Source organism: Oncorhynchus mykiss, chromosome 1, assembly GCF_057628025.1.
Source record: "Oncorhynchus mykiss isolate SJ-2025 chromosome 1, ASM5762802v1, whole genome shotgun sequence".
In the NCBI taxonomy this organism is placed as follows: Eukaryota; Metazoa; Chordata; class Actinopteri; order Salmoniformes; family Salmonidae; genus Oncorhynchus; species Oncorhynchus mykiss.
In genome coordinates, this window is record NC_143022.1 from 77185899 (window position 1) to 77203718 (window position 17820).

At 40.5% G+C, this 17820-nt stretch overlaps 1 protein-coding gene across 1 annotated transcript in view; it reads left to right on the forward strand.

The window, feature by feature from the left end:
- Positions 1-4458: 4458 nt before the first annotated feature.
- The window catches only part of LOC110529121 (VPS10 domain-containing receptor SorCS3), a 54731-nt gene continuing 41369 nt past the window's right edge, over positions 4459-17820 (forward strand). Inside the window, exon 1 of the mRNA XM_021611265.3 lies at positions 4459-5253. Within this exon, the coding sequence (XP_021466940.2) occupies positions 4540-5253 (714 nt within the window). The 5' untranslated portion in view covers positions 4459-4539. The remainder of the gene's footprint in view (positions 5254-17820) is intronic.

Genomic DNA, 17820 nt, shown 5'->3' on the forward strand with positions numbered 1-17820 from the left:
ACATGGTTTTTGCTCTTATATGCAGTCTAAACTGTGGGACCTTATATAGACAGATGTGTGCCTATCCAAATCATGTCCAATCAATTGAATTTACCACAGATGGACTCCAATCAAGTTGTAGGAACATCTCAAGGATGATTAATGGAAATAGGATGCACCTGAGTTCAATTCCGAGTCTCATAGCAAAGGGTCTGAATACCTATTTTTTTTATTTTATACATTTACTAACATTTCGATAAACCTTTATTCACTTTGTCATTATGAGGTATTGTGTGTAGATTGCTGAAGATTTAAAAAAATGTTTAATCCAAATTTACCATTTTTTTTTAGAAAAGGAGGAGGACAATGTTTCATAACATTTTTTTTATGTGTTATTCAATGTATTTCTATGGACTATAGTAGTAAAGGACAAGTTCAATATTTTGTCAAATCATTTTTGTATATACTTTTTTGATACTTACAGGGGTCCTAAAATTCCAAATCAATTAGCTAAAGGATACATGGTATGACCATCGTTAAACATTTCCATGTCAGCACCAGCCGAACCGAAGCATAAGGAAGACTTTAGATTTTTAAGGGTTAATGGCATGGAGAGAGTGCACCTTGTTGTTCATCTCCAGTGCTGGACTGTGAGTTGTCTGTGTGACGGCCATTACTGTTACTGTTACTTCCAGTGTGTCTGCTCTGTCAGGATCAAGGAAGTGTTGAAGCTAGCAAGCTTGGAATGCAGACAGTGGATGCACAAATGTGATTTTATCCTGAGAGCTTCTGGGCTGCTCCTCCTTGTCTAGGCTCGGTTGGCTGGAGGCTGAGAGGAGCTGCTGTTTTCAGGGCTCGACTCGGCAAACCTACTTAAATGAGAGGATTTGATCTGATAATCGAATTAATCATCTAATCAGGGGAGGGGAGTGAAAAGCGTAGATACACACATGCAGAGTTGGAGTCTGGGAGACTCTCTTTTTCTCCATCTCTCTCTTTGTCTCGCACGCAGACACATGCACACGCGCACACACACACGCGCTCGCACACACTTCTGCTCCCCCTTATTCTTTCCTTCTGTCTGTCTGTCTGTCTGTCTGTCTGTCTGTCTGTCTGTCTGTCTGTCTGTCTGTCTGTCTGTCTGTCTGTCTCTCTCTCTCTCTCTCTCTCTCTCAGTCCCCCCCTCCTACACACACACACACACACACACACACACACACACACACACACACACACACACACACACACACACACACTACACACACACACACACACACACACACACAACAACACATGCTTGGAATGGCTCAAGGTTAGAATAGATTAAAAGATATGTCATTGATGGAGGTGGTTTCCCTTACTGGTCTGCCATGGTCAGTTTGGGAACTGGCCACTTCATTTCAGGTGAATAATCGGTAAACAGAGTCTCATCAGTCCAATTAGACTTCCATGTCAGAGGGGTTGTGGTGGCAGGATTGGCCCACATAGTGTGTGTGTGGTTCTGTGTGTGAGTGTGCGTGTGTGTGTGTGGCGTGTGTGCTTGCGCGTGTATGCCGTTTGCATGGGGCTGAGTTTGAGAGCCACAACAGTAGCACCTGCTGCCCAAGCTTCCAGTTCCATGAATCTCAATTTGTTTGTACAGCCGTGCAGAAAGGAGTGGCCAAATGCAAAACTCCTGAGACACGGAGTCACTGGATTCTCTTTTGCTTTTTTGTACATTACACTCTATAGGGATCTACTGTGGCACTGTCATAGGTTGTATCAGCCACACATTGATTTGCTGTCACTTTCAGCCATTATGTCAACAACTCATGTGTGTTGTGATTTTAAATTAAACTTTCAAGGACACTGAGTGAGTGTTACATGTGATTTAAAACATGCCTTGAGCTGCTTATACAGAGTGTATTTCATCGCAAGTTGGTCATATACAGTAACTACAGAACAATCATGATATATGTAACCGATGTGAAATGGCTAGCTAGTTAGCGGTGGTGCGCGGTAATACCGTTTCAATCGGTGACGTCACTCGCTTTGAGACCTTGAAGTAGTGGTTCCCCTTGCTCTGCAAGGGCCGCGGCTTTTGTGGAGCGATGGGTAACGATGCTTTGAGGGTGACTGTTGATGTGTGCAGAGGGACCCTGGTTCTAGCCCAGGTTGGGGCGAGGAGAGGGACGGAAGCTATACTGTTACATATACACTGAGTGTACAAAAGATTAGGAACACCTTCCTGATATTGTTTGCCAGGGCATGGACTCTACATGGTGTCGAAGGCGTTCCCCAGGGATGCTGGCCAATGTTGATTCCAATCCTTCCCTGTTGTGACATGTTGGCTGGATGTCCTTTGGATAGTGGACCATTCTTGATACACATGGGAAACTGTTGAGAGTGAAAAGCCCATCAGCATTGCAGATCTTGACAAAAAACGGTGTGCCTGGCACCTACTACATATCACGTTCAAAGTCACTTAAATCTTTTGTATTGCCCATTCACTCTCTGAATTGCACACATGCACAATCCATGTCTCAATTGTCTCAAGGCTTAAAAATCCTTATTTAACCGGTCTCCTCCCCTTCATCTATGCTGATTGAAGTGGATTTAACAAGTGACATCAATAAGGGATCATAGCTTTCACCTGGATTCACCTGGTCAGTCAATGTCATGGAAAGAGCAGGTTCTTAATGTTTTGGACACTCAGTGTACATATAAGTGGCAAGAATAGTTTCTTACGTGAGTTTCACAACTAGCATATTACAGTTTATATTGCAGGTTTTGCTACATTATTGTCATTCATTAGCAAGAATAGGATAGAAGGATAATTGTAAAAAGAAGTCATAAGAGATCCAAGTTGGATAAAGTGGGAGTAATTGCATAGCCTAATTATTCTATGGAACGGTTGCCCTCTCGTTTGATGCAGCAAAATGCTTTGTCTCCTTCCTTTGATGCAAAGACACTTTGGCCTTGAAAGAAATGGAAATCTTTGTTCTAATTTTTTCTATCAGAGCGCGATTGACAGGTGATGTAAATATCACATACATTTCAGTCACTATCTCCTGCATAATTATGTTCTTCATAGACCTCCTCCCCACTTTGCTCTCCTGTTTCTCAAATCAACTCTGCCATATCCTCAAAGATTGAGATACAATTATAGGGAGCGCTGACTGACACTGACAAAAGGAAATGACTCTTGATTTGCTGTGCACCTCTAATTGAACATAATAATTTTCAATTAGCATATCATTATAAAGAATGCTACTTCTCCTCAAATGTATGTAAGTAGGTATTAATACATTGTTTACTTGATAAGGAAAGTGTATGCACATGACCATACTTTTCAAAAACAGGCTAAATGGCTGGACTTACAAACAGAACGTTTAGAACACCAGAATAGGATATAGTATTGCTAGAGGGCATAGAAATTCTTGCAACCATACAGACTGAATATAATTTCAAAGCACACTGTTTGTTTGGCCTATTAAAAAAAAATACATTCAAATATGCACAGATAAGTTGGATAAAGATCAACTGCTGTTTTTTGTGTGTTTTTTTTCAGTTTTCAGTTTTCTTTAGCACAGTGATACACAGCAATGAGAGTTTTCCATGACACCACCTCTGAAAAACAGCTAGACTGCCATGTTCTGAGCTGGTTTGAGCCGATGACAATACTGTCATTCTTGAATACTTCTTAACACAAGGCGTTCCTATTGTTTTCCTGGCATAGTTCACCCAAAATAAACATTTACATGATTTTCTACTCAATTGATGTTGCAGAGGTTTGGAAGGAACTTCCATGCTAGGATATACCTTGTTGAGAGCCATTTATTAGAGGTCAGAGGAAGCTAATGCAAGCCAGAGGCTGCTGAAATGAATGAAATAACCTAAATATGCACAACATATAAACTGTCTAAGTCAAGGTTAGAAGAAAATCATGTACATTTGTATTTTCGGTGAACTCTTCCAAATGTAGGCCTAAATACACATACATGTCAGAAAATTGGCAACATACTCTAGATGTTTCTTCCTTCAAATCTACAAAATATATCCAAAATGTGCCTATTATGTGCATATCCACATGGCTTATTGGTTGTCTATTAAAGCTGTACACTCACCTGTTCTGCAGAAGGAAATTCAATGGTAAAGATTGCCTATACTGAGATTAATGTTTTTGTCGGATGAACCAATGACGCACTGGAAGATGCTATCCAGTTGGCTGGATACCTATTCCATATGGATTTGGCAAATAATGATACTTCCACTAATTCATGTTGATTAAAAATAAATAAACAAGTTTAGATATTTAATGCGTTTTTAACGTAATTCTTGTCCTACACACCCCTCCAATTGCCACAATCACTTTCTGTCGGGCGCATTTTGTCTGCTGTGCAGCGCCTCCCCAACTGGTTGTTGGTCACTTTGACAAATTCCTGGACGTGAGCAGATCAGTTTAAGCGACTCTTGATTGTAACGGTAACGCAGTGAATATTTCACAAGTTGATCAATCTACTACCACCGTCAAACGTATTTTTATTTTTTAACATATTTGGCAACAGTGAGTTGAAAACCATGGTCGTCTCGGGGTCAGTTTGGTGTTGGGCTCTTTTGACTTGCATTTTAATCTCTTTTTACAATATGTTGACGGCATACGCTGAAATAAGTTGGCCAGCGAGTTCTACGACGACGAACGTTTGGTTTAACCGTATGGATAAATTGCCTCTGGAGCTGCGCGCAAACCTAAAATCCGCATGGGTCAAAGTCCCAAAGTATATCGACAAGGAATCCACATTTTCCAGAGATTTTAGAATGGAAACAATTGATGGAAAAGCCGTAGTTCCAAAAGGTGAGGAGAAATTGCCAAAGGACTTGGACGGAGTTAATGGGAAAGTGCCACCAGACGCTGTATCTACTGTCAGAGATAAAAAGGCGCCAAACCGTTCCAAGCATTTTACTGCTGACAGCAAAAAGTCTGACAGTTCCTTTGAAGTTAAAGACGGTACATTTGCTTCAAGTAACCGTACGAGGACAAAGCGAAGCACATCATTTGGCGAATATTCGGACAGGAGTCAAATCGGAGGTCCTGGTGACGCATTTTCAGCCGAGAAGCTTGTGGAGCCTTTACAAGGCGTTTACAGTTCGAGGACAGAATACCGACGAACTGGGGAGGACGCAAGAACTAGCCCGAGGCAAAGTGAGCCGCTTCTGGTTACCTCCACTTTCCCTCTGTCCGGAGACTCTGCGCACAACCAGGCAATGGGGCACTGGGTTGGAGAAAACAGCAGCGTGAGTTAAGATTAAAGTTAATAATGTACAAATGGTGTGCATCTCTAAAAACGATTTTTAACTCAACATTTTAGTATTTTACTCAATGTATCACCTGCAGTATATTTCAAAAGCCTAGCGTTCAAGTTGCGCATCATTACGCACAGCTTTCTCACCCCGCGCGAAATAATGCATGGTTTTATTGTCAATTAAACTCAGAGGGAGCATTTCTCTGAATCATTTAAAGACATGAGATTATTCATGTATAACATGTCTGTCTCGTGATTGAGGTTACTTTGCTTTATGGCTAATTAATTATTAGTGCACAGGGGCAGACAGTGACCTGTGAAACATTGTCCTCCTCCTTTTCTCTTTTCAGCAGCTCATGTCTAAGACAAATACAACATGTAAAAACTCTGCTGGTGATAGAACTCACCACTATAATTGGGCCTCTGTTGCCTCCCTGTTGTGCCTTATGTCTCTGCATCTTCTCTGCTGTCTGTCTGTCTGTCTGTCTGTCTGTCTGTGCTTCTCCTTGTTCTCCTCTGTTGTCACTCTGTCTGTCTTTGCTTCACCTTGTACTCTGTCTGTCACTCCTAAGTGTTAATGGCTATTACATATAGAGCCAACATATTAAGAAACTGGCAGTACATCTGTGTCTCTCTGTTTTCTTCCTACCTCCACTGCACTCACCTCTGAGCTGTCTCTGCTAAGCCTAGCATCCTTTCTCACATCACTGGTACCAGGGGACCACACTGCCTGTACTGGGCCCAGCAACATCCTGGTTGTGAAAGCACCCCCCCCCCCCCCCCATGCTAAGGGTTAATTACTATTACATATATAATACAGAGCCAAACTATCAATAAACTGGCAGGACATCTGTGTCAGTGTGTGTGTTTCTCTCTCTGTTCTCCCTACCTCCACTACACATGACTGCAGCAGCAGCTGAGATGTCTGTGCTGTAAGCCTAGCATCACTGGGACCAGAAGACCAGGGGACAACACTGCCTGTGCGGTGCCCAGGAACATCCTAGGGTAACACTTTATTTTAAGGTCCATATTAAACCATTTATAAGGCATTATAAGGCATTTACAAACCGTTTGCTCATCACTCATTGACCATTACTCCCACATTTGTAAGTGTTAGTAAGCTAGTTATTCACACATGTATATATATTTCCTTAAACATCCTGTGTTTTGTGCTTATTCTTTTACCAAGTACTGCAGGAATGTCTACCAATGGCATGCGCAGCTCTTTTGGGGAGAAATTACACTTGTCACTCAAAACAGTGTAAATAGCACTCACTTTAGATTAGGGGCTGCATAAATATTTGACTAATTATTAGTAAATTGTATACTCATGTGGTAGTAATAATTAATCAATGATGAACACACAATTTATAAATCCTCATAAATGGTTTATTCTGGACCCTTAAAATAAAGTGTTACCCATCCTAGTTGTGAATGAATAAACACAAATATTAGCCAAAGAACAAAATCACAGAATGAATACCTTATAGATCACCATTGGCTTATTTAGTACCTTATAACAGTATAAATTCCTATTTCAAATTAGTGCCTGACGCGTTCCCCCCTGCCTACTTTGCTAAGTGTTTAAATATTAGGCTACATATCATTCAATAGAAGAAAACAGAGCGAGAGCGAGGAGAGAGAGAGAGAGAGACAGATAATGCTTTGGCTGCAGCCAATGGCTACATTAAGGACCTGGCTGTCTCTCTCCCTCCCTCTTTATCTATTTTATTATATTGAATTCAATACCAAACCTTCTGTGTTTGTCATAGAGTGAGGCCGGAACTAGTTTATGTGGATGCGGATAGATTCCCCGTGTATGCGTATCTTTCTGCAAAGAGGTGACAGGCCTTTCAGCGAATGAAATAGGCGGGAAATATGCAGGACTTTCCAGCCTCCAGTGGCGGTGGCTATGCTCTGTGATTCAACAACAGAGTCACTTGTTACTACAGCTCCTAAACTACGACCCACTCGCTGGCTGAAGAGACTGAGATTTAGAAACAAATCAACTTTAATAGAACAATTAACATGCACAGATTGTCCCCGAATTGACCTTTAACAGAGGATTATTGAGCAATTATTGTGCATTAATTCAGTGTTTCATTGTAATACATAATGACTGATATTTAATTAAAAAAAGCAGTAGCACTGTATGTAATGTCTTATACAGTAGATGGCTATTGGGTTATGTGTTATAAAAGCAAGTCTAATGATTTTTTAGGTTATTGCAAGTTAGTGCCTGTCATATTTGTTCCCCGAATCCTCCATTCTCTAATTAGGCCTAAGTGTTAATTAGCCTACTATTTCATACAATATTCAGCCAAAATGTTAACTGATAGCACGAGGCTTAATCTGTGTCAGTGTCTGTGTGTCCTTCTCTGTTTTCTCCCTACCTTGACTGCACTGTAGTAGCAGCTGATCGGTTGGCGCTAAGCATAGCATCATTTCTCATCACAGACAAGAGTCACAGCACTTGGACCAGCAGAACCAGAACCTTTAGAAAATAAGTTGGTTAATTTCACACATTTAGCAGCGTCCGCCTCAAGATACTTTTTTTGGTCTCTCATTTTTTCGGCAACCCCTTTCGGTTTTATACGATCCATGATCTGGGATGCCTGATGACAGAAAGTCAGATCGGGTCTCTTTGCTAATGTACATTTTTGCATGGCCTCAGCTCAGCCAATCAGAAAACCAGAAGGGCCCATCTTGTTTTGAACAACCCACCCAACACAAAGATGGTTCGGCGCTTCTGGAATTTGCCAGTATTTCCAAATGGCCAATCTGACCATGTTAGTGCGTAATTATAGGAGAGGGGTTAGAATCAGCAAATGTGAGCGTACCTGTTGGAGTGGGTAGGCTTTTTGTAGGTGTTGTCTGTGAAGTATTGCTATTTCCATGTAAAAGGAATGAAGAAAATGTGTTGCAAGCATACAGTGAAATATTACTCCATACAACTAAAGCTCAGAATGAGCACTGTGCCTCCAAACCAGAGACAAATTAACTATACTATTCTATCTCATTCCATTATAGAGAAAAACATATTCATAATAGATTAAATACTCTTATACACAACAATCTGCACAGACAACAAACAATCATTTTGTGCAAAAAAAATCCAAGTTACACAGGCCCACTGGGCTAAAAATGAAGCAGCCCGTCAGGCATTTGCCCAAAATGCCAAATGACCAGTTTGCCCCTGGGCTGTTGGCTACCCAGGGTATACTCTGCAGAGTATTTCAGCTTTATACAATTTATTTAATGCCTCCTTTGTCCATGGCATTTGGCCCACTGTTGTAATTTCAAAATTAGTCCAAGTGTCAACATCAGTAAGGTATGGCAATAGTAGGAGAAATAGGTGTGGTCTAATCTACACTGAGTGTATAAAACACGAATAACACCTGCTCTTTCCATGACAGACTGACCAGGTGAATCCAGGTGAAAGCTAAGATCTGTTATTGATGTCACTTGTTAAATCCACTTCAATCAGTGCAGATGAAGGGGAGGAGAGGAGGATTTTTAAGCCATGAGACAATTGAGACATGAATTGTGTACTGTATGTGTGCCATTCAGAGACTGAATGGGCAAGACAAAATATTTAAGTGCCTTTGAATGGGATATGGTAGTAGGTGCCTGGTGCACCTGTTTGTGTCAAGAACTGCAACGCTGCTGGGTTTTTCATGCTCAATAGTTTCCCATGTGTATCAAGAATGGTCTACCACCCAAAGGATACCCTGCCAACTTGACACAACTGTGGGAAGTTGGAGTCAACATGGGCCAGCATCCCTGTGGAACATTTTTGACACCTTGTAAAGTCCATGCCCCGACGAATTGAGGCTGTTCTGAGGGCAAAAGGGGGTGCAACTCAAAATTAGGAAGGTGTTCTTAAAACCAGTTAAATGTAACTAAATGTAAACAAAATGTCATCTGCATAGTCCCCCAAAGTAATTATTTATCTTGAGAGGGCCATAAACAATAATTAGTAATACTGCATACTCCAAGAAAGGTTAACATTTCACCTTTCTGGTACATTTTTTGGGGGTGTAGTCACTTTGGAGGACACACGCTCAAATACACAGTAAAAATATGAGACAAATATGAAATATTTTATATGATGTATTTCCTATTCAATACAACTGTATGATTAAGGCCTGAAATTACTTATATGGTTTCTAAATATATCACCTTCCTTATAACTGTAAAATACATATTTGTATGTTTAGTGTTAGAGAAAATGTGCATATTTGCTAAAGCTCTCTCTTGATGAAAACGTCTGCCCCTATAGCAGTGAACGTCTCACATAGAAGTAGCTTGGCTACCTGAACCCGTTAGGAACTCGCCTTTCACCACATATTAATATTCTCCCTCTATGACAAACAAAAAGTGTTTTATGTTTAAAATATATGAATTATCTTAAGATTACTGGCTATAAATTGATCTATGAATGTGCTACTGCGACGAAACCACTCTCTCCTGCTGCAATACTTTGCTAGTGGGCTCCCAAGTGGTGCAGCAGTCTAAGGCACTGCATCTCAGTGCTAGAGGTGTCACTACAGACCCTGGTTCGATTCCAGGCTGTATCACAACCGGCCGTGAATGGGAGTCCCAAAGGGCGGCTCACAATTGGCACAGCGTTGTCCGGGTTAGGGTTTGACTGGAGTAGGCCATCATTGTAAATAAGAATTTGTTCTTAACTGACTTGCCTAGTTAAATGAAGGTTAAATAGAGCATGTGAGTAGTGTTCAGCCAGGAGTTGATGGACAGTCGGAAGAGCTAATGAAATGGTAGAAGAGACATCCCAGGTTCAAGTGGTGTCAGATTTCACATCCCGCTTCACACAGGCCAAATATACATACGCTTGTGTCTGTGAGAATCAGGGCTATCGCTCAATGCAATCCATTTAGATATATGTCGATTTATAAGCAAAGATGCTGGTCAGAACCGGTACCAGAACCATGCAGGGTCCCAAAACGGGACATCACATCTAAGATGTTTTGATGTTTTTTTATTAACTGTGTGGTTTGAGCCCTTAATGCTGATTGGCTGACAGCCATGGTATATCAGTATACCACGGGTATGACAAAGCATTTATTTTCACTGCTCTAATTACATTGGTAAGCAGTTTATAATAGCATTTAGGCACCTTGGGGGTTTGTGGTATATGGCCAATATACCACAGTTGATGGCGTTGCGTCTTGCCTAAGAACAGCTCTTAGCGATGGTATATTGGACATATTCTACACCACCTCGTGCCTTATTTCTTAAGTCTACTCAGTGTATAATAGGTTACTGCAGTATGTAAGTGTGGCAGTCATTGACACTGAAGTCCAAACTGTTTAGGGGTCTATTGGAACGTTTCACTTTCTGTAGTCTCATGAGATCCGCAAATTCACTGTTGCTGATGGGGACTATGTGTAGCAGATGTAGTTCAGTGAACTACACCTTGCCTGGGTAACTTTGCCAGAGAGCTGAAGACTCATGTTAGAGCTCAGGGATATTGCCATAGCTCAGTGGGCTACCGTGGTATTGAGGCGCACATACAACCGGGGGTTGGATACCTGATTGATTACAATATACACCACCATGGAAGGCTATAATGAAGACCATGTTACTCTGTGAATGTTCCCCCACAATGTCTTAATGACATAGTATTATACGTTTGTGGGGTTGATGACAGACTGCTTTGCGGTTATTGAATAGTGTTAGTGTAATTATTCCTGTCAGTACAGTGTAGTCATTGTTACACTGCACTTGCCATGTGTTTAGGGTTAGAGTTAAGATTAGAGTTAGGGTAAGGGTAAGGTCAAGGGTAAGGATTGCAGTTGTAAGTGCAGTGTAACAATTTGTAATTACAATACTTTTTACACTGTACTTACAGGAATACTTATACAGTAATAAGGGCACTTAGAGTGTTAGCGTTCCACTCCTATAACTATATTTGTACTCCTCCAAATGACACTTCTATTTGCTTTTATCATGAATGATTTGTGTGAAGGGACCATAATGCAGAACATCAATGTGGGGCCTCAGCACTTCCACAGCACTCAGATTCATTTGGCTTCACAAAGTGCATTTAAAGTCAATGCTGCACTTCTGTTGCACGCAGACACACACACACACACACACACACACACACACACATATAGGCACACACACACTCATTATGTTATGGACTTAATCAGAGATGAAGCAGGCGGTGAATCAAATTTGACAAGCTTGCATGTAAGGAATTATGAATAACTGTCACAGCATAGTAATATTGAGGAGAATAGCCTAATTTGTTGTTATTGTTTATCTATTTATTTTCATTGGCGGGAGATATTATGATGTTCCGCATCTTTTTTTCACTCAAATCTCACCTTCAGTTAAATCATGATCCTTTCAACATAAAATTGCAGAGGTTTTGACATTATATAATCTCAAAATGCAACTGTTTGAATGTACAGGTACTGTATATACCAAATTATTGTACTGACACCTTATGGATGCCAGAATCTACAGAACCTTGTTAACTAAAATATAATGTTGTCATGTGGCATCCCTTACAATGGTGCATGAGCCACACACAGGCACCTGCCTGAAGCAAAACAGATAATGCTATCATGTTCTAAGCTGAGCGAGGTCGTGAAACACTACTCAGCCGATGTCTCGTAGTGCCATTCATACATCCATTATTTCTCAGGTGCTTGGGATGCAAGGGACTTATTATGGAGTAAGGAATCCTCATACACTTTGACGTTTTGGCTGTGTGGCTGTGTGGATTGGAGATAATGGAGTGTTGGCCTACAGCAAGCATTTAAAGACTAATGTTGTTCGCCAAGCTCAATCAATGCATAAGGGCTTTCACCAGAGTTATGCTTGGATGAAATTGGTACTTCACAGAATAACTTGTCATCACTCACAAAGACAAACAATCAATTCAATCCATATTTGTGATTAGGAAAGACCAAGGTCTTTCTATAGCTAAACAATATATTTGTTTTTTGTCATTTGCTACTGTGTTTTTTTGTAGATGTCCTTTTGTAGATGTCCTTTTGATTACAATCAAGATGGTGGGCTTTTAGCTAACTAAATGTAACCAATCAATATTTCACTGCAGGTGTTTGATGAAAATTATTTCTTGTGAATATATGAATACATTAATCCTTATTCATGAGAGCAAAACTTGTCACATATTGTTCTGTCATAGGTGTTTATCTTAGTGATTGCACAACTTGCTTTCACAGTCTGTTATTAATGTGTGCCTGATTATTAGGTTACCACAAAATTCAAATCTCTGAAAAGTTTGAGGGGTGCCTCAAAACAGCAACAGTAATCAGAGTGAGCATCACCAAATGTGTTCAGCTAATGAAAATACAGCTTTTCTAAATTACTTATTTTCTGCATCTCTTTTTATGCTATTCCAATCCGAGAAGGCAATGTACCAGTTTTAACAATGAATCAACTTGAGATGTATTTCAGTGGCCTCTGAATTGCCTGTGCTTGCCAGTGCAGTGAAATGGGTTGCAATCTGGAGAGAACAACAGAGGCACAGTCACAGTCTTTCTTCTCCTGCTACCTGCCAGCTTTGTGCTGTTTGACAAGTCTTTCTCAGTGGCACTGCAGATCCAACTAGTGTGTTGTGCATCAGGGGCCCAATTAAATGAATGTGTTTGCCACGATGTCTAGACCAGGGCTCTCCTATCCTGTTCCCGCAGAACTATCATCCAGTAGGTTTTCATTGCAACCCTAATCTAGCACACCAGATTCTAATAATTAGCTGGTTGATAAGTTGGACCAGGTTAGTTACAACTGCGGCTGGAGTGAAAACCTACAGGAGGGTAGCTCTCCCGTAGTGGAGGCTGCTAAGGGGAGGATGGTTCAAAATAATGGTCTAGACCTATGAGCCATATTTTTTTTTCAATCTTTTGATGCATTCAGACTCCTCCCTAACTCATCTTTTAAGGAATCAGGTCACGACTGGCCTCTCTCACGATCAAGTCTGTTGTCTTTAGTGGAGATGTTGATGGCTATAGAGTAAAACGTAGTTTGGGGAAAATGCGGTGGTGTTTAAAACCTCGCCATTAGCTGGTGTACGTTAATGGATTGATTTAATTGTTAATGAATTAACCTATTACAGGGAAACAAGGCTATGCCTGCTGGGAAAGCTAATATATGTGAAATCAGGACATTTAGGCACCATACACCAGATAGTCTGTCAGACCTTTTCAACATTTACCAACTTGGATATTTAAAGGTAATAAAGAAACAAATCAACAATTATTACCAGGAATGAATATACAAGTAAAGGTGAGTAAACACACCACGGTGGCCCAGTGGACTCTTTTTACTAGTGGAGTATGCTAGTGGAGGTGAGTAAACACACACCACGGTGGCCCAGTGGACTATTTTTCTCCCAAGATATGGCTTATGTATTTGTTATGATATGCGAAATCCTGTACATATTCATGAGTATGCAGAGTAGCAGTACACTAGCTCCTATTACGTTGAACTTTTCAGGGAACTTGAAAGGTAACTTACATGTGGTATTGCTTCTGAAGTGGATTTTTTGTGAAGTATATTACAAAGAACCTGATAGTTGACTGATATTAACTGGGTGTCCCTGGAAGTTAATTTAAATTGTATGTTTGGCCCCTCAGGATACTCTTGAGTCCAACAGAAAAGTGTCTTCTATCACAGTGTTCCACATTTCTCATACAAAATGCCCTTTTTAAGATGAATGATCATATCGCTCCCCTACCTATCCCATTAGAATGAAGTGATATTTGAGGCATGCAATCTTCTTACAGTACGATCCAGTGGGACAGAGAAGGATAAACTAAGTATGATTGGAGGCATGTAGTTGGAAAGCATGACAAGTCCTATATGATCCTTAGGGAGGGAGAATGTCTAGGAACCTGGATCTATCACTCATATTGTTTCTAGTTTTAATGAAATAGCAGGAAACAAGCTGTCCTCTCTACCTCTGATACAGAAGTAGGATCGTAATTTGAACCAGTTTACTACAGCAGGATTGTTTTTATTATTTTGTGGATTATAAATAATGGTCATTTTTGTGACGGTTGATAAATTCTTAGTAAGACTAAATCAAGTCTGAAATTGCAAAGTGGAAATTACAGACTTCTGAAACCTTTTTAAATCTCAAATACACACCAATGTTTAGTTATCCTGCAACAGGATGCTCAAATTAAGATCCTGTATCTGTAAATGAAATACCCTGGTATTTACTGGTGCAGTCCATGCTTGAGTGCTGCTTGGCCAACTCTAGCTACATGAGTTACTCTTGACTTAACCTCATCCCCAGGATAATTGCTCTTGCACATACCAGTTCAACAGATAGAGAGCCAGCTGGTGGGCGAGAATACTATTGACCAGCATTTCTTCAATCAATCATTATGCCCCTGATTAGGTGTGTTAGCGCTGGGCTGGAACAAATACCTGGGCATCCTTTAGATCTCCAGGACCAGGATGTTTCTCCATTAGCACTGAATGTAGTGATTCAAATCGTTTTAAAGGAAAGCGTCTGTCATAAAAACGCAAATACAAGTTAAGAGCCGACTATAATCGGCCAATATGGAAATGTTCTGTTCTGTTTTTGATGATGTGAAGTGTTGTAAAATGTAAGAAATCAGTGTATAGGCTGGGGTATTCGGTGAGACCAAGTAATAATCTCAGTTTGCCCTCTGCAGCTTTGTGTTGCCTCATCCAAGCAAAGAGAACACTTTGAATTTCAGAGTTTCCGTCCTTGGCTGGAAACCAATAGTGATCTAGTAGCACAGAGAATTGATTTTGTCAGAAGTGTGCATGTATGTGTGTGTGTGATGGAGAGGGAGAGAGAGAGAAAGAGAGAGATGTGTCCAGCTGGTATCACAATGTATATCAAAATTAAATTATGGCTAGAACACCTCTGTTGCCATGGAGTCTGTCCATTCAAGCATCTCCAAAGAATCTAAATCTCTGCAAACAGCTCTTTTCTTTGGTGTACCTTTTATGTCTCTGTCTGCTTTCACGTTCCACAAAAGATACAGGATTGGGATGCATGGTTCCATAACAAAACCAGGCACTTGGATAAGCCAATTAAAACAAAACAAAAAAACAAGAATAGAATGTTAAGATAAAGGAATGACTGATCTCCACAGAGAGTGGGAGCCAATCTGAAAATGATTGGTTGACTTTCCTGGGGCAAAGTTCTCCCCACATCAATAAAACATAAACATGAATAAATGCACTGCTTTCGGCCTTTCCTGGGTCCTTACTTAATTTCATGTATGCAAGTGAGTGATGATATGCATTGAAATGTGTATTTACCTAGAAGGCTCAAAATAATTTTAGTTGCCATTATTGTTAGTTTTGTTTTGGATATTTACATAAATGCAATAATGCATCATAAAAACTCTTGAATTTGGCATGTGCCTTTTGCGACATCAATAGTCAAGCATTGCAGATACAGTATGTTAGAGGTTCATTGCTGCTCGGTCCCTGGTGGCTGCAGTATTTGCATGTATAGTAGTTGTTCTCGATTGACATGAACTGCAGTTGCGCTGCCTACCAATAATGAGAGAGACGTAGGAACATTTTGTCTCCAATGATGTACCCGTGATGAATCCACTTAGGGACAATTTCTCCTTCTAGTTATCTGCCTGGGCAGCATGCTGCCCTGCGGTGGATTGCTGTTGACCCAATTCTTTGGGTCAGTATAGTTAACAGTCATGAAGCCATTGGGGAGAAACAACAGATATGTGGAAAATTCTCTCACAATTTAGACAGCATTGACTAAATGGATGCTTAGCCTGAACCCAAATCTTGGCCTGACACTTGTGTGAGGGTCAATTACACCCAAATCAACACTTCATCTCACATGGATTTGTATGATTTGTTCTTCATTAGGCTAATGGTGGGTGAAATCATGAAACTTATGACAATGATGTCACAATGTAATTGTCACCACACATGCCTCTGGCATCACTTAAGCTGTTAAAATGAAGGACAACCAATGCCTTTTGGTATGATATGATATGGCGTCTTTATATTCCCTCCAGAAAGAGGTTTAGTTGGCAGTTGAAATCTTATTACAGACAGATGTAATTTACCATGTGAAGTGTCAGGCTCTGTTGCCACTGACCCATCATAACCAGCAAAACATGAAGAAACGAATACTACACCTAGAATTTTTGGGATGAGGGATGTTCGGTTGTCCCCATAGGAGAACCCTTTGAATAAGTCTTGATGGTTCTCGGTAGAACCCTTTTGGTTCCAGGTAGAACCCTTTTGGGTTCATGTACTATCCATTCTAGAACCAAAAAGGGTTATCCTATAGGGACAGCCGAAGAACCCTTTTGGAGCCTTTTTTTCAAAGAGTGTAGGCTAGACTGTTTGGTGGACATTTTTTCCTCCTCGTGTTTTTCAGAGGCAATTAGTTCGAACATCAGAGCCATTTAACTAAATCTATATTCCAAATTGATTCTGACTCTGGTGTTGGTCCTTGCAGACATGGCGCATTTAGTTATGCAAATGGTTATCTTTCTCCTTGATTGGTTAATTAACCTGGAATGGAGTTGGTCCATGCCTAGCAGAGCCGTCGTTTGATGGGTAAATTGTGGGTCAATTGGGTTTTTAGCATTTTGGTGTCGGGCTGGAGGCATGGCATTGTTCTTTAACTCTTGTGTGGCTTCTTTGGTTTAATGACTCGTTCTATGGGTCCCATAAGGTTAATGTGTTTAAACTCACTGTAATTGAGCTTTCGACCTCTCTTTCAGTCCCCATTTTTTATTCATGATGCTACGGCACATTGTTGCTCCTCTCTTGATATTTATCTTCTACTCTCTCTATCGCCTATCGCTCTCCCTCTCTCTCGATCTCCCCCTTCACTCTCTCTCTTTCTCTATCCCCCCTTTTACCCTCTCTTCCTCTCTTCCTCTCTCTATCCCCCCTTCACTCTCTATCCCCCCTTCACTCTCTATCCCCCCTTCACTCTCTATCCCCCACTTCTCTCTCTCTCTCACTCACTCACTCACTCACTCACTCACTCACTCACTCACTCACTCACTCACTCATCTATTTAGGGCTCCCGAGTGGCGCAGCGATCTAAGGTACTGCATCTCAGTGCTAGAGGCGTCATTACAGACCCTGGTTTGATCCCTCTCTCTCTGTAAGATCCACTTCCGGGCAAGTTTCAGACTCCCGGTTTTTGACTCAAATGTCTTGGTACTTGGTCAATTTCATGATGCCGTTGGCAGTGTTGGAAAAAGTAACTAATTGTCATACTTGAGTAAAAGTAAAGACACCTTATTAGAAAATGACTCAAGTTAAAGTGAAAGTCACCCAGTAAAATACTACTTAAGTAAAAGTCTAAATGTATTTGGTTTTAAATATACTTAAGTATCAAAAGTACATGTAAATCATTGTAAATAAGAATTTGTTCGGAACTGACTTGCCTGGTTAAATTAAGGTGAAATAAAAAATAATTGCTCAAATATACTTAAGTATCAAAAGTAAAAGTGTTCCTTATATTAAGAAAACCAGACGACACCATTTGTTTGTGTTTTCAATTTACTGATCACCA